The 18646-nt window shown below is 45.5% G+C and overlaps 1 protein-coding gene across 2 annotated transcripts in view; it reads left to right on the top strand.

Annotated features, from left to right (window-relative positions):
* Window positions 1–18646, top strand: part of FCF1 (FCF1 rRNA-processing protein) — a 94955-nt gene that overhangs the window by 37013 nt on the left and 39296 nt on the right. For both annotated transcript variants that reach the window (XM_069208487.1, XM_069208488.1), the window contains exon 6: window positions 18523–18610. In XM_069208487.1, the coding sequence (XP_069064588.1) occupies window positions 18523–18610 (88 nt within the window). The remainder of the gene's footprint in view (window positions 1–18522; window positions 18611–18646) is intronic.

Below are 18646 nucleotides of genomic sequence, written 5' to 3'. Positions count from 1 at the left end.
TAAGGTGTCCTGAGCTGAGGTGACTCTAACTTTTAGAAATCCTCCATCTTGCAGATGGAGGATTCCCCCAATAGGGATAGGAATGTGCCCCCTCTCCTCAGGAGGAGGCACAAAGAGGGTGTAGCCACCCTCAGGGCTAGTAGCCATTGGCTACTAACCCCCCAGACCTGAACACGCCCTTAAATTTAGTATTTAAGGGCTCCCCAGAACCTAGGAACTCAGATTCCTGCAACCTAAGAAGAAGAGGACTGCTAAGCTGAAAAACCCTGCAGAGAAGACGGAGACACCAACTGCTTTGGCCCCATCTCTACCGGCCTGTCTCCCCCTTCTAAAGACACTGCTCCAGCGACACTCTCCCCAGGGACCAGCGACCTATGAATCCTCCGAGGACTGCCCTGCATCTAGAAGGACCAAGAACTCCCGAGGACAGCGGCTCTGTTCACCCAAGACTGCAACTTTGTAACAAAGGAGCAACTTTAAAACAACTTGCGTTTCCCGCCGGAAGCGTGAGACTTGCCACTCTGCACCCGACGCCCCCGGCTCGACTTGTGGAGAACAAACACTTCAGGCAGGACTCCCCGGCGACTGCGAGACCGTGAGTAGCCAGAGTTGACCCCCCTGAGCCCCCACAGTGACGCCTGCAGAGGGAATCCCGAGGCTCCCCCTGATCGCGACTGCCTGCTCTCAGACCCCGACGCCTGATAAAGACTCTGCACCCGCAGCCCCCAGGACCTGAAGGATCCGAACTCCAGTGCAGGAGTGACCCCCAGGAGGCCCTTTCCCTTGCCCAGGTGGTGGCTACCCCAAGGAGCCCCCCCCTTGACTGCCTGCATCGCTGAAGAGACCCCTTGGTCTCCCATTGAAACCTATTGAAAACCCAACGAGTGTTTGCACACTGCACCCAGCCGCCCCGTGCTGCTGAGGGTGTACTTTCTGTGTGGACTTGTGCCCCCCGCCCCCGGTGCCCTACAAAACCCCCTGGTGCCCTACAAAAACCCCCTGGTCTGCCCTCCGAAGACGCGGGTACTTACCTGCTGGCAGACTGGAACCAGGGCACCCCCTTCTCCATTGAAGCCTATGCGATTTGGGCACCACTTTGACCTCTGCACCTGATCAGCCCTGAGCTGCTGGTGTGGTAACTTTGGGGTTGCTCTGAACCCCCAACGGTGGGCTACCTTGGACCCAAACTTGAACCCTGTAGGTGGTTTACTTACCTGCAAAAACTAACAAACACTTACTCCCCCCAGGAACTGTTGAAAATTGCACAGTGTCTAGTTTTAAAATAGCTATATGTGATTTATGTGAAAACTGTATATGCTATTTTGCTAATTCAAAGTTCCTAAAGTACCTACCTGCAATACCTTTCATTTGAAGTATTACATGTAAATCTTGAACCTGTGGTTCTCAAAATAAACTAAGAAAAGATATTTTTCTATACAAAAACCTATTGGCCTGGAATTGTCTTTGAGTGTGTGTTACTCATTTATTGCTTGTGTATGTACAACAAATGCTAAACACTACTCCTTTGATAAGCCTACTGCTCGACCACACTACCACAAAATAGAGCATTACTATTATCTCTTTTTGCCACTATCTTGCCTCTAAGGGGAACCCTTGGACTCTGTGCATACTATTCCTTACTTTGAAATAGTGCATACAGAGCCAACTTCCTACACTATATGAGTGCAGGAACCTGCTGCTAAACCCGTGCAAGCCAGACAGTCTCTCTGAGCTCTGACCGCATCTCACCCCAGTCCCCAGGTCCCTGAAACACTCTTCAATAACCGAGCTTGCCCTGACCGCTGCCTCTCCATCTCTCCTTACCCGTGCCCCAGCAACCATAGTTGTCGTTAATTTTTCCTGGATTCTGGCACTAAGGTTTTGCCAGCGCTCGGGAAACAATGGGCTAGAGGTTGTATGTGTCTGCGTCTAAGTATTAGAGAGGCTTAGCACTGTGCAATGTGGCCTGATGCCAGTGAGGCACCCAGACTACCCACAAAATGCTGGGATAGAAGGAACCGACTTGCTTTAAGTTGGTCAGTGCTTCTTAGCTCAATGACAGTAGTGTGTGAGCTTAGTCCGCTTGGCTTCGAAGTCAACTCACCAGCAGCACCATAGCCTGGTAGGAGAAGGCAGTAGCTATATAGACTGTAAATATTAACACACGTTGAATGATGCTTAAAAATCATGGATATGCAGAATGTTGAGTCCACTGAATAAGTACAGAAGACTACCTCTTATTAATCTATATCTACACAGTAAAAATTATTGCAGTAAAATGCTTAAATGCTTTAAGCTGCAGAGTTTCTTAAAATTGAAGGAAGCTTAGCTGGACACATGGTTGTTGGGAAGAATGAGAAGGCAAGAGAAAAGGACGGTACTAGGCCGGGAATAGGTCCATTAAATGAACAAACAAGCAGCAAAAAGACTAGCACACCCTGATGTTCTGAGAAAATGAACTTAAGGGGTTTTCCCCTCAATGCAAGTGCCATAACTTTCTTTTGACTTCTTAATGTAAGCCATTATATACTATCTCTACTTGCCCTTGCTTCTTTTTGAGACATACACCATGGAGCAAGATTAATAGGTTTGGCTGTGGTTGCAGGCTGCGTTGAGAGCTCCTGTCATGCGCAGCGCTGAAACTGGTGATGGCATTTCAGGGTAATGGCGCGCGGCTCGAGTATGGACCTCACCTTCCCTCCCTGCTTGCTCTGATGCTGGAATAATGCCATCAAGAGCAGTTCGGAGCATAGGTGCAGCACAAAAGAGGAGATGGCATGAAGATGACATCGGATTGACTTGAAAGCAGATTCCAGTATATCATGAATTCCATGGTGTTGTCTCCCCCCACCCTCCCTCTCTTAGCCTTGTCACATCGGCATGGCAGTTTGAGGCTGCCGTTGCAGTGGGCTGCTATTTAGCTGCCCTGAAAAGCGGATTTCTGGGCGAGAAAGAGGAACCAGGATTCCAGTTGAGTCAGCACACCCGTAGGAACTGCTAATGCCGGTAATGCTGATACATACGGTCTGCGGGTTTTGAATAACCACACTCCTTGCTTACCTGTGTGTACAGCTCGCTATTAACGTTCAGTGTCTCGCTGTCGCATTAATAAAATATTGGACACTCTTTAATCATTTATATCATAATATAAAGTGCTATAAAGTGTTTATTTCAGTCACAAATTGTCTGCAACAGCGGAGAGGATCATTTCACGCTTTCTTGGTGATATACATTTTGTAATCAATAATCAGTGTCTCACTGACCCATCTCTAATTAGTGGACTTTCTCCAAACCACTTATTCAGCAACTTACCATACCATATAAAGCGATAATAAGTGGTCAGCTCTGCTTCTGCTTGATTCTACTTGATTTTGCTTGGCGTCAAAGAAGAGAGAGTGGGGAAAAGAAGATGAAGCTATTACTGCTGTTGCTGCTATTACTGCGAGTAATAGAAAAGTCTTGTAGTCTCAAGTAACCATGCACCTCATTCACAATAGGCTTACAGCTGAGGGGTGTGGAGGGTGTGTGGGGGAATTTGGGGGGGGGGGTGTTCGCTTGGACTGCCACGGAAGCAGCCTGTGTAGCCTTAAGTCCGTAACCTAGAGTCTTCTTCATCAGATTCTGGGCAAACTCAAAATAATGAAATAATAATGAGGCGAATTGGAAGACAGAAGTACTATTAGGCCTCATTAATAATAATCTACAGCAGCTTAATCTACAGCATCTTAATACACGCGTCCCTGAGATTGAACAGTGTGTCTCAGATCAGGAAGACGGGGACACCCTACTGGATACTTCAGTTACCAAGCTTCAAGCTGAGCTTGCAGATCAGAATTGATGACGCCAAAAACAGATTGCATCACTCAAACCTGAGGTTTACAGGGCTCCAGAGGGGTGGTAAAATATGCAGCTTACTGCTAAGTTAATAACAGATTTGATACTGGAGCCTGTTTATCCAGAAGCTGCAGCTCAAAAACTGGATCCTACTATCATGTGGGCCCACCGAGTCCTGGCAGTCCAGTCTCCCAATGCAAAATACCTGCAGACGACACTGGTTAACTTTGGATACTATCAGGTTAAAGAGTGCATCCTTTCTGTGGCCATTAAAGTAAAACTCTATCAGATTCTGGGGGATTTTTCCTTTAAAATCTTTTCAGATATGTCTGCATTATCAGCTCGATGGAAGCGTGACTTTAGAGGCCTGATTAAAAACCTTTCAGAATGCTGGTGCCCCTGCAGGTATTGTACAGCAATCAAGGTTAAAAGTACTTTTTAAGGGCCAGTCACATATTTCTCACTGTGGAACAAGCAAGAGACTTTTTGCATTTAATTAAGCAGCCAGAGAGGGAGGGGGAAAGACTGGAAAGCGGTAGAAGGGAAGCTGTAACTTTAAAATAGTTAATCCACATCCTAGAGTATATGTGTTAAAAAGATGCCCTTGGGTTCCCGAGGTGGTTTTACAGTGTCATGTCAAGGCCTTACTCTCGGGTTTGGGGGATATGTCTAGAAGGGGGAGGGCATTGAAGTAGGGGGGTAGGATGTCCCTCCCAAGAAGTGAGCCCATGACGGGTGGGGCCCAGTACTAGTGAATCCTTCGAGGTGGGGTTGGTGGGTTGAAAATGTAAAGGGAGGGAGATGGGGGGAGGTGGTAGTGAGGGGAGGGGAGACTATGCACATATGGAAACAATGTAGCTATTTAACGAGCGGGCTTGGTACCAGTTTAAGCACAGGATGTTTGGGTATTTAGTTCTTATTTGATGGCCAATAGATTTTTAACCATTTTATCATGCAATGTGAATGGTTTCAATAATAGATTGAAACGAAGAGCCATGCTGACTTGGTGAAAATCCCTCTGGGTTAGTATAATTTTGTTGCAAGAGACACACTTTAAATCAGCAGAATCCACTATGAAAATGAGATTTATACAGCGTGCGTTTTTCGCTTCATCTAACGCTGCGGTCCGGGGCATTGCTATTTTAATTGTAAAAGAGATTAGTGCTGAATTAATCAAAGACCACACAGATCCCATGGCAAGATGGGTCTGGGTCCAAATGAAGGTTTGTAATCAATTGATTAATTTATTGAGTATAAACGGCCCTATTGAAGTCTCAACTTAGACCTTTATAACCTCGCCAAGTAGCAGCCAGGATTGATCCAGCGATAGAATGCTCACGAGTAAATAAATCGCAGATGAAACCTAAATCCAGAAAACATTTACAGGTCCTGATGCATGATTTCGCTTTGATTAACCCCTGGCGGTATGATCACCCCAAGGATAGAATGTACAGCGGTCATTCTAAACGATTTCACTCATCCTTGCGTATTGATTTTTTCTTTTCTGGTTTCATATTCTCTCACTAGAGAATATTCTGAAATTTTAGCAAATCCTTTCTCAGATCATGCTGTGATCACTACCTGTCTTGATTTTTTTCTATACCCAAATTGTGCCGTGATTAGATGGATCTTTGAAAAATCTCTTTTAGCCAATGAGTCATGGGTCTCACAAAAGCGGAGGGCTCTAGAAGACTTTTTGGAACGTAATGTAAGTTCAGCCTCTGAGTCTTCGGTGTGGGGGCTTTAAAGGCTTTTCTTTGACTTAAGACATTCTTGGAAAGCACTGTATTTAGATATCAGACTTCGTCCACGGTACCTCACATTGTTCCACACACACAGCGCGTTATGTTAAAAATGCCCCTGAAGGACAAGTAAACGAAACACTGGTTTTAATATTAAATCATGATGTTACAAAAGAGCAACTTAAAGTGACCATTGACAAAGGGAAGCAGACGTTTGGTAATACCACAAGTATGGTCACCTGGTAAAAATAACATTGGTAAAGCCAGTATTTCTAGCTTATAATTCAGAGTGCCTCTTCATTGATTGTTGGATTTAGTCACTTTTCGTGCACACATGGACCTGTGCATTCATTCATCCACACTTTGACTCATTCTTGAAATGACTCATCCATCTACAATATTACAGACGCAATCTCCATCATTGAAGAGGCACATTCATTTATATTCTAGGCCTATTAGCTTTGCCAGTACATGTTGACCAAGAATATTTATAAGGCACAACTCTAACTATAAAGGCAGCTGAGTGCTGTACAAAGTAATTATTTTTATTAGGGTACTTACTAAGTGCAGTATTCCTTCTTGAGGAATCCCTTGTTGCTGTCATGTGGAAGAAGACTCAACCTTGCCCATCTGGACGATACTAGCAACTGCTGAACTTTGTAACCAGTGACTTTATTTTTTATTTTTTATATAGAGATATATATGTTTGATGGCATGTGTAGCTGCAGATACACATGCTATGCACAGGTCCTGCCATCTAGTGGTGGGCTCGGAGTGTTACAAGTTGTTTTTCTTCTAAGAAGTATTTTCGAGTCACGGGACCGAGTGACTCCTCCTTTTCGGCTCTATTGCGCATGGGCATCGACTCCATCTTAGATTGCTTTCTTTCTGCCAACGGGTTCGCACATGTTTCTTTTCACTCCGGTTGTTGGAATAGTATTACAAACTCTCTAAATTCGTCGGTATTGTTTTCGATCGAGTACCATCTATCATCGACACCTCAGTACCGGCGGACACAGATCTATACTTGCCGTTGGGGCACCCGCGCCCAACTTGGGCCTGGTCGGGCCGACCAAAAGTCTTGTCGAAGCCTCACGGACCAACATCTAGTCTGTAACCTGTGTCTATCTCCAGGCCACAAGAGGATACTTGCCAGGCCTGCAGATCCTGCCGCTCGAAAAAGACTCTGCGTGGGTCCGACTCCGAGCACGAGTCCAACAACGACCGACTGATAACAGCGGGCCAGCACGTGAGTACGCTTGCCCCGACCCAATCCAGCCCAAATACAAGGCCTCGGGGACGCCACTGCCAGAAGGCCATGGCTCCACCCATAAGAAAACTACCGGTGACCAAGCAACATCTTCGGCACCGACAAAGGCCACACCAACTAAGCCGAGGCACAGGCTCTGAAATCCTCAAGCACCGACCCATCGAGTTGAAGCCCCGAAAATCCTTCTCAGAGCCGAGGCCAACAACTACTTCAGGCCTTTCGATCCCGAAGAAACCGGCTTTGGAGCCGAAAAAACACACATAACAGAGGAGCATGGACTTTCCAAGCAATTGAAAGAAAGCCATAGATTTGCGGAGGAACTTACGCAAATGGAGGATTTTGACAAAAAACAGGCCAGAATCCAAATTCATGAAGACCCTGGCAAAATCCTCACTGCACCTCCTCTAAAAACAGAGGAAACTGGCCTTTAATGGACATTTAGACACTGACCAGCCATCAGCTAAAGTGCCAAAACCAAGACAAAAATCTCCACCTCCTCAGTTTTCACCTCACCAGTCTCCTCCTCATTCTCCTCACCTAACTGTCTCCCCGCCTGTTACCCCCACTGCACAGTCTCCAGCACACTCTGTACAGTCACACCAGGATGACACTGACCCATGGGACCTTTATGATGATCCCATCTCAGACAATAGTCCAGAGTGCTATCCATGAAAGCCATCACCTCCAGAGGATAGCACCTCATATACACAGGTTCTAGCTAGGGCAGCGGCATATCATAACGTAGCCATGTACACAGAACCTCTTGAGGATGATTTTTTATTTAACACATTGTCCTCAACTCACGCCACCTATCAGAGTTTACCCATGCCTCCTGGCATGTTAAAATATGCGCATCATATCTTCCAGGAACCAGTTAAAGCAAGAGCTATTACTCCAAGGGTAGAAAAGAAATATAAGCTGCCTCCTTCAGACCCAGCTTTTATTACCCAACAGCTACCCCCAGATTCCTTAGTGGTCAGCGCAGCAAGGAAGAGGGCTAACTCCCAGTCGTCTGGGGACAGGCAGCTAATCAATGGCGTATAGCCAATTCCCAAGCGCCAATGGCCAGATACGACAGGGCCCACTGGGACGAGATGAAAGACATTATCCAGCATCTCCCCAAAGACCAACAGAAGAGAGCCCAGCAAGTAGTAGAGGAGGGACAGGCAATTGCCAACAATAAGATCAGGTCAGCATTAGACTCCGCAGACACAGCCGCAAGAACTATTAATATGGCTGTCACCAGTAGGCGACCTGCATGGCTTAGGTCGTCAGGCTTTAAACCAGCAGGCTGTTCTTAACATGCCTTTTAACAAACACCAACTATTTGGCACACAGGTTGATACAGCCATTGAGAAGATGAAAAAAGACACTGACACTGCCAAAGCTATGGGGCGCTTTACTCAACTCAATACAGAGGCTCATTTCGAAAGCCCCTATATAGGGGAGGCTTTAGACCCCAAACATCTGAGCCATCTATCTCCCAATCCAAACCCTCTTACCAGACACAATACCAGAGAGGGGGGTTTCAGGGAACCTACAGAGGACAATTTCCCAGATCTAGAGGAAAATATCAGCCCTCAAAGCAACCCACGCATACCAAACAGTGACTTCATCCGCATCTTCCCTCACCACACTTCCCCTGTGGGAAGAAGACTGCAAAAGTTCCACACCCACTGGTTACCCATCACAACAGAAAATTGGGTCTTATCCATTATCCAACATGGTTACTGCATAGAGTTCACACAAACTTCTCCAGATATACCCACAAAACCACACAAACTCTCATCTCGACACATTTCAATGTTGCAAACAGAGGTACAGGCACTATTGCTCAAACAAGCCATAGAGCTTGTGCCACATCATCAAAAAGGAACAGGGGTTTACTCCCTCTATTTCCTCATTCCCAAAAAAGACAAAACATTGAGACCAATACTAGATCTCAGAACTCTCAATCTTTACATCCTATCAGAACACTTTCACATGGTAACACTACAGGATGTAGTTCCACTGTTACAACAACAAGATTTTATGGCAACACTGGATCTAAAAGATGCGTCTTTTCACATACCCATCCATCCAGCACACAGAAAGTATCTCAGATTTGTAATACAAGGAAAACATTACCAGTTCAAAGTGTTACCTTTCGGGATAACAACAGCTCCCAGAGTATTTACAAAATGCCTTGCCATAGTCGCAGCATACATAAGAAAACAACATATCCATGTCTTTCCATATCTCGACGACTAGCTAATAAAAGCCAACAGTCAAACAGTGCCAATATCATACATGTTATGTAATAAACACCCTACATACACTAGGGTTCTCAATAAACTACCAAAAATCACACCTACAACCAGCGCACGTTCAACAGTATTTAGGAGCCACATTAAACACCCAAAGAGCACTTGCAAGCCCAAGTCCACAAAGGGTACAATCATTCCACAACATATTACCAAAAATACAGCCAAACCAACAGTACACAGTCAGATTAGACATGAAACTGTTAGGCATGATGGCATCGTGCATCGCCATTGTCCCAAACGCAAGACTAAACATGCGGCCCTTACAACAGTGCCTTGCAAAACAATGGTCACATGGTCATCTTCAAGATCTAGTGTTGATAGACTGCCAAACACACATCTGGCTTCAGTGGTGGAATTCCACAAGTTTAAACAAAGGGCGGCCATTTCAAGACCCTGTGCCTCACGCCATTCTTACAACAGATGCATCAATGATTGGACGAGGAGCACATCTCAACAATCACAACATTCAGGGACAATGGGATACCAAACAAAAACAACTTCACATAAATCACTTAACTGCTAGCGGTATTCCTAGCACTAAAAGCTTTTCAACCTCTTCTTGTTCACAAACACATTCTCATCAAGACACACAATATGACCACAATGTACTACCTGAAGAAACAAGGAGGAACCCACTCATCACAACTTTGCCTTCTAGCACAAAAAATTTGGCATTGGGCAATTCACAACAACATTCACCCTGTAGCACAGTATTTTCCAGGGATTCACAATCAATTAGCAGACGATCTCAGCCGAGATCATCAACAAACACACGAGTGGGAAATTCACCCCCAAGTGCTTCACATGTACTTTCGCCAGTGGGGAACACCAGACATAGATCTATTTGCCACCAGCCAGAACGCAAAATGCCAAAACTTTGCATCCAGGTACCCACACCCTCGATCCAAGGGCAATGCTCTATGGATCAACTGGTCAGGGATATTTGCTTACGCTTTTCCCCCTCTCCCGCTCATTCCATTTCTGGTCAACAAACTGCGTCAAAAGAAACTCAAACTCATACTTATAGCGCCAACGTGGGCACGTCAACCATGCTACACAACATTGTTAGACCTGTCACTAGTACCACACATCAAACTACCAAACAGGTCGGAACTGTTGACACAAAACAAACAACTGATCAGGCACCCCAATCCAGCAATACTCAGTCTAGCAATCTGGCTCCTGAAGTCTTAGAGTTTGGATATCTACATCTTCCACCAGAATGTATGGAAGTAATCAAACAAGCAAGAAACCCCACTACCAGGCAGTGCTATGCAAACAAATGGAAAAGGTATGTTTTTTACTGCCAATCCAAACACATAACACCCCTTGCCGCATCCATACAAGACATTGTAAGTTATTTACTTTATCTACAAAAAGCTAAATTAGCTTTTTTTATCAATTAAAATACACCTCACAGCTATTTCAGCCTATTTACAAAATATACAAAACAAGTATTTATTTAGAGTGCCTGTCATCAAAGCCTTCATGGAAGGTCTAAAACGTATCATACCTCCAAGAACACCACCAGTACCTTCATGGAATCTCAATATTGTACTCACACTGCTCATGGGTCCACGTTTGAACCCATGCATTCATGTCAAATTCAATTTCTAACATGGAAAGTAGCATTCCTCGTTGCAATTACTTCATTACAAAGAGTTAGTGAAATACAAGCATTCACTATTGAACAACCCTTTATACAAGTACACAAACATAAGGTTGTACTTTGCACAAACCCAAAATTCCTACCTAAAGTCATCTCACCGTTTCATTTAAATCAAACAGTGGAACTTCCAGTCTTCTTCCCACAGCCAGACTCAGTAGCAGAAAGAGCGCTCCATACTTTAGACATTAAAAGAGCTTTCATGTATTACATTGACAGAACAAAATCATTTAGAAAGACTAAACAGCTGTTTGTCGCATTCCAAAAACCCCATACTAGTAATCCTATCTCAAAACAAGGCATAGCCAGATGGATAGTAAAGTGCATCCAAACCTGTTACCTAAAGGCTAAAAGACAGCTATTCGTAACACCGAAAGCACATTCCACCAGGAAAAAAGGAGCAACAATGGCATTTCTAGGAAATATACCAATGACAGAAATCTGTAAAGCAGCCTGTAGGAAGTTGGCTCTGTATGTGGTATTTCAAAGTAAGGAATAGCATGCACAGAGTCCAAGGGTTCCCCTTAGAGGTAAAATAGTGGTAAAAATAGATAATACTAATGCTCTATTTTGTGGTAGTGTGGTCGAGCAGTAGGCTTATCCAAGGAGTAGTGTTAAGCATTTGTTGTACATACACATAGACAATAAATGAGGTACACACACTCAGAGACAAATCCAGCCAATAGGTTTTGTTATAGAAAAATAACTTTTCTTAGTTTATTTTAAGAACCACAGGTTCAAATTTAACATGTAATATCTCATTCGAAAGGTATTGCAGGTAAGTACTTTAGGAACTTCAAATCATCAAAATTGCATGTATACTTTTCAAGTTATTCACAAATAGCTGTTTTAAAAGTGGACACTTAGTGCAATTTTCACAGTTCCTAGGGGAGGTAAGTATTTGTTAGGTTAACCAGGTAAGTAAGACACTTACAGGGCTTAGTTCTTGGTCCAAGGTAGCCCACCGTTGGGGGTTCAGAGCAACCCCAAAGTCACCACACCAGCAGCTCAGGGCCGGTCAGGTGCAGAGTTCAAAGTGGTGCCCAAAACACATAGGCTAGAATGGAGAGAAGGGGGTGCCCCGGTTCCGGTCTGCTTGCAGGTAAGTACCCGCGTCTTCGGAGGGCAGACCAGGGGGGTTTTGTAGGGCACCGGGGGGGACACAAGCCCACACAGAAATTTCACCCTCAGCGGCGCGGGGGCGGCCGGGTGCAGTGTAGAAACAAGCGTTGGGTTCGCAATGTTAGTCTATGAGAGATCTCGGGATCTCTTCAGCGCTGCAGGCAGGCAAGGGGGGGGGTTCCTCGGGGAAACCTCCACTTGATCAAGGGAGAGGGACTCCTGGGGGTCACTCCTCCGGTGAAAGCCCGGTCCTTCAGGTCCTGGGGGCTGCGGGTGCAGGGTCTCTCCCAGGTGTCGGGACTTAGGATTCAAAGAGTCGCGGTCAGGGGAAGCCTCGGGATTCCCTCTGCAGGCGGCGCTGTGGGGGCTCAGGGGGGACAGGTTTTTGTACTCACAGTCTTAGAGTAGTCCTGGGGTCCCTCCTGAGGTGTTGGATCGCCACCAGCCGAGTCGGGGTCGCCGGGTGCAGTGTTGCAAGTCTCACGCTTCTTGCGGGGAGCTTGCAGGGTTCTTTAAAGCTGCTGGAAACAAAGTTGCAGCTTTTCTTGGAGCAGGTCCGCTGTCCTCGGGAGTTTCTTGTCTTTTCGAAGCAGGGGCAGTCCTCAGAGGATGTCGAGGTCGCTGGTCCCTTTGGAAGGCGTCGCTGGAGCAGGATCTTTGGAAGGCAGGAGACAGGCCGGTGAGTTTCTGGAGCCAAGGCAGTTGTCGTCTTCTGGTCTTCCTCTGCAGGGGTTTTCAGCTAGGCAGTCCTTCTTCTTGTAGTTGCAGGAATCTAATTTTCTAGGGTTCAGGGTAGCCCTTAAATACTAAATTTAAGGGCGTGTTTAGGTCTGGGGGGTTAGTAGCCAATGGCTACTAGCCCTGAGGGTGGGTACACCCTCTTTGTGCCTCCTCCCAAGGGGAGGGGGTCACAATCCTAACCCTATTGGGGGAATCCTCCATCTGCAAGATGGAGGATTTCTAAAAGTTAGGGTCACTTCAGCTCAGGACACCTTAGGGGCTGTCCTGACTGGCCAGTGACTCCTCCTTGTTTTTCTCATTATTTTCTCCGGCCTTGCCGCCAAAAGTGGGGCCTGGCCGGAGGGGGCGGGCAACTCCACTAGCTGGAGTGTCCTGCTGGGTTGGCACAAAGGAGGTGAGCCTTTGAGGCTCACCGCCAGGTGTGACAATTCCTGCCTGGGGGAGGTGTTAGCATCTCCACCCAGTGCAGGCTTTGTTACTGGCCTCAGAGTGACAAAGGCACTCTCCCCATGGGGCCAGCAACATGTCTCGGTTTGTGGCAGGCTGCTAAAACTAGTTAGCCTACACAGATAGTCGGTTAAGTTTCAGGGGGCACCTCTAAGGTGCCCTCTGGGGTGTATTTTACAATAAAATGTACACTGGCATCAGTGTGCATTTATTGTGCTGAGAAGTTTGATACCAAACTTCCCAGTTTTCAGTGTAGCCATTATGGTGCTGTGGAGTTCGTGTTTGACAAACTCCCAGACCATATACTCTTATGGCTACCCTGCACTTACAATGTCTAAGGTTTTGTTTAGACACTGTAGGGGTACCATGCTCATGCACTGGTACCCTCACCTATGGTATAGTGCACCCTTCCTTAGGGCTGTAAGGCCTGCTAGAGGGGTGTCTTACCTATACTGCATAGGCAGTGAGAGGCTGGCATGGCACCCTGAGGGGAGTGCCATGTCGACTTACTCGTTTTGTCCTCACTAGCACACACAAGCTGGCAAGCAGTGTGTCTGTGCTGAGTGAGAGGTCTCCAGGGTGGCATAAGACATGCTGCAGCCCTTAGAGACCTTCCTTGGCATCAGGGCCCTTGGTACTAGAAGTACCAGTTACAAGGGACTTATCTGGATGCCAGGGTCTGCCAATTGTGGATACAAAAGTACATTTTAGGTGAAGGAACACTGGTGCTGGGGCCTGGTTAGCAGGGTCCCAGCACTCTTCTCAGTCAAGTCAGCATCAGTATCAGGCAAAAAGTGGGGGGTAACTGCAACAGGGAGCCATTTCTTTACACAGCCATTTGGTCAACACCCCATACATTTGCCAAGCATTATTGTGTAGATGTGTTAGCAACACAACAAGCCACAGTAGGGCTGGCTGTACTAAAAACACTCTTTCAAACAACTTAAACTCCTACAGGCTGACCACCGCTTATGGGAGGAAAACTGCTTTGTAGTCTATGCATAGCATGTGTATCTGCAGCTATACATGCCATTGAACGGAAAATGTCACTTACCCAGTGTGCATCTGTTCGTGGCATGTTCTGCTTCAGATTCACATGCGCCCTCCCTCCTCCCCGGGAGCCTGTAGCCGTTTAAGTTACATTTAAATTTGTACGTGTGTATGTGTATATATCTATTCCATTGCATGGACATCTCTTTCTTTACACTCTATCACTCCTACCTTACCCTCTGCGGGAAAACAATCTAAGATGGAGTCGATGCCCATACGCAATGGAGCCGAAAAGGAGGAGTCACTCTGTCCCGTGACTCGAAAAGACTTCTTCGAAGAAAAACAACTTGTAACACTTCGAGACCAACACTAGATGGCAGGACCTGTGCATAGCATGTGAATCTGCAGCGGAACATGCCATGAACAGATGTACACTGGGTAAGTGACATTTTCCATTTCTTGTGCAGTTTATTAACCAACATTTATTCATTGCAGTCCTGAATGCACTGCCCCCTTTTTATTCAGTTTGATTGTTAGAGTCAAGAGTTGCCTTGATCTCTAGAGGGCATGTTTTCAAAATGTACTGCTTAAAAACCGGGGACCATTGCATCCCTTGTGCACCATGCAGGCACCTTTTAAATTGCACGCTTTGTCCAACCAGCAGCCACTTTAAACTACACAAGTGGAATGTGACTTATTCATTCCAAGAGATGGCTGCATTTTGTGGGTGTTACAGACCGACAAAATATACTCTGACATCTCGCCATAGACCGAGTTACCAAAATGTAAAAGGAATTGATAGTTATGAACTTTTGCGGTAAATTAAAAACAAAAATAATGTTTGATGTAGGGGTTTCAAGTAGCAGGGACATGTTTTAGTAACTGGTGCCATCTGTCTACTCGAAGATTTCAAAATAAAGTAAGATACCCAACTCAGGAGATACAGAATCTAAAAAACCAGGGGCATTATATTGAGTTCAACCCATTAGCGATGAGCCAATTCTCTGGAGGTGTGTTAAAAGGCTAAAGAAAATTATGTTTAGTCCACCCAAATCCCACATCTCAAGGGACAGTTAAGTAGCCAAAAAGTGGATACACCCTATAGGGGCAGAGTAGCAAACATTGCACCACCAGGCAATAATAAGCCTAGGGGAAACCAAGAGCAGTGTGCCCAACTTATTGGGACTGGCCAATATGCATTAAGCCTTGTAATGTGGGCCATGAAGTCTGCCCAGGAGTATTGTTAGCCCAGTTTATCTTTGTAGGTGTATTAAGGACGTATTGCAAGTAAACCAGCAGTACTTCTGAGGAAGGAAGGAATTTAGGTTATGAAACCGAGATAGAAAAATAGAGGTGTTGTTTTAAGGAAAAAAGTTGGGGGAGTGTAAAGGGAGGTTATATGTAACACACATTGCTGATCTCTTCTTGTCATACCTCCAGTATCTCTCTTGTATGTTTTTCTAGCACAACACAAACCTGGGACCACCCTATTACATCCTGGTAGACAACAACTTCATCAACTTCTCCATAGAAGCAAAACTGGACATAGTTCTATCTATGATGGGCTGTCTTTATGGCATATGTGACAACCACAAATTAGAAAGCACTTCCTGTAGTTAACTAAATGGACACAGAGGTGGGGCGTTAGATCGCTAGTGCCTCAAAGGCTGACCAGCTACAAGTATTACATCAAAAGTTAGCAGAAACCTGCAAAGAAAATAAAATAAACAATCAACCAACATAACTGTAATCGTATTTAAAACCAAACCACACAGGCGTTGTAGCACACAGGATGCAATTTTGATCACCAAATCACTTAGACTAGACAATGTCAGCAGACTGTAGTTGCAAAGCTTTTTTTGCATCAGATGAGGCTTCACTGTTCGGCTTTTCTGTTCAGATGGCCTATCTGCCTTTGGTTCACACAAGGGCATCATTTTGTTCAGCTGGCACTGCAAAGCTATCCATTGTGAAGCTAGGTTGACGGTCAGATACTGTTAGACGGGCCATGGTTCAAGTAGGGGCTAGGGGTCAATTTGCCTTTGATGGGGTACATCCTAATATGGCTTTGCAAACTGGGCTAAATTTGACCCTTCCAGCACTGACCTCATTGGTCGCAATAATGAACATTTACAGGCTTTGCAGAAATTCATTAACCTGACTGGAGGGGTTTGGTGAGTTTGTTAGACATACCCCCAGAATAAAGAAGGTAGGTCGATGGGGACAGCCTTATCTGGAATTATCAGTCTATAAACTGGACCCTGGGTATTTGATACTTTTGTGTAGTGTAGTATTGAGTTTTACTGTGTGATAAGTACTTTCTTTTTATTAAAGAGGAGCACTGGGCAGGACAAACACATGATTGCCTTCTTGAGAAACCTGTGGATTTCCACAGTCCATCCATTGTGCTCACTTGGTGAGTACCCCCAACTTTACAGGTCTTTTCTTCAGCGGTGCAGACCACTCGGGCAGCTACCTCAACAGGATTGCTTCAGGCACCCAAGCAGTACCACATGCCAGTGTTGGTCCTTTCTTCTGCAATACAAACTACTTGGGCACACAGACAAGTGATGGGATGTTATACGTCGACAAGGGAAGTAATTGCAACACACTTTAGGAGTTCTGCAGATTCTCTGCTTCGGAGTCCCTTCCTCTGATTTGAGGATGCACCAGTCATGCTCTTCGTCAGTGTCTAGTGGACCGACCCACAGCACCTGGTCAGTTGCTCTTGTTCACTCACTCTAGTAGTCTGCTCTTCCTGCAGGGACAACCTGCTTCTTCCAGATCGTACTTTTCAGTCGTTCTAGGACATAGAAAATCATTCTTCCTCCAAATCAGTCTCCTGGTGATCTCCCCTCACATTCGGGAAGCTGGTTGTTAGGCAGATGCCAACCCTAGTTGCTCAGTGGTCCTCTGTGTACTGTGTGGAGTACACCCTCTTTTGTCAGAGGAAACTTGGAACTGGAACAATTGGGTAGACAGCTCCTACTTTTATACAGGGATGGCAGACAGGGTGTGTGTATTATCCATCTGCACCTTTCAGAACCGGTTTGGGGTCAGTTCTCCTTTCATGTGTCCTTCTCAGGCTGTCTTCCAAACTCAGGTTTTGTCTAGAGTAATGCTTCTTGCAACAAGGCTATTCCCAGACTGGAGCACCCACAATAAAGGCACAGAGAGGTACGAGCAGCTGCCCTTGACTATTAGCAGTTACACTTGACAGCAAGGGGCGGCCCTCTTTCTAAAGGTTCCTTGTGAATCTGACATTAAGTACTGTAGTCCCACCCTTCACCACTACCATCCACCAAATGGCAGTGTCAGGATGACTGATTAGCCACCCGTTTTAATAAAAAATAACCTAATTGAATTTCTAAAGGGAAAGCTGTCACCTTTTTCCCTGCTTCACTGTCTGGGTTTCCTCCCTCCATTCCCAGGAATATCAGCAATTTGCTTCCACTGTCTGGGGAAAGTAGTCTTGCCTCAGTTTTCTGGTCATGAACTGGCAAGGTCTTCCATAATGGAACCCGCTGGCCTGTGCTACTCTGGTTCACCTAGACAATGATTCAGTATGTAACACATTTATTGTACACAAAATGCTTGCATTCATGAGCTCTGTATCTTGGCTCTGTACTCTGGTTCACCGGTTGTTGCAGAACTTTACATGAGCAGTCGTTTAAAGCATATTCATGACACAGATAAAAGGGTCTAGTCACTACAATGCTTAAAACGCAGTATGCTGGTTCTGCTGTACCATGTCAGTGACAGTAGTCCTGCTTCACTCTGGAAGGTAGGCTCCAACAGGTCCTAGACTATACGTTTGTCAAAGGGCAGCCCTAGGCCTTAGGGCACATGCTTGATGATGGAGCCAAAATCCAAAATACTGGATGCCAGATACTCGCAGTTGGGCATGCAGGGTAGGGCACACAACTGTACATTAATCTGGTGGCATTCCTGTAGGATCAAAGATTGAGGTAAGCTTGTACCTTATCTTTTAAAGAGCACAGGAGGCCTTATACTATTACAGTCCATAGATCTTCCACTCATGCATTTACTCTTACCAAGTTAGAAGTTAAACCACTGGACCCTTCTTGCTGTTAGCATATGTACTATTAGAACACTCTTGCTGTTGACCAGTCAGTATACTGAACACACTCACGCAGTCAGTATGTGCAACACTGCAGCACTCTCACTGTCTGAGTTCCTGTTGAAAGTTAGATTTTCTCTAGCAGTTCATATAATCCCTCCTCTGTAGTATGTATACTTGTCTGTATTGTGTGTTATACAAATCTGGTATGTTGTGTTGCCTGTAGTTTCTGGTTGCATTGGCTGTTGTCATTTTTCCTTTGCCTCTTGTGTCCTCTCACTGTTTTACAATCTAACAGAAGCTCCTTCTTATTCATTCCATAGAATAGCCAAGGACCCTCGGTTTGAGCGCCTGCCCTGCACACACAAGGGTACCTATGCAGATGACTGCCTGGTGCAGAGAGTCACTCAAGTAAGCCTGATAATGACGTTCCATCATATACTTGCT

This window comes from Pleurodeles waltl, chromosome 9, assembly GCF_031143425.1.
Source record: "Pleurodeles waltl isolate 20211129_DDA chromosome 9, aPleWal1.hap1.20221129, whole genome shotgun sequence".
Classification (NCBI taxonomy): domain Eukaryota; kingdom Metazoa; phylum Chordata; class Amphibia; order Caudata; family Salamandridae; genus Pleurodeles; species Pleurodeles waltl.
This window is presented reverse-complemented; position numbering and strand designations above follow the sequence as displayed.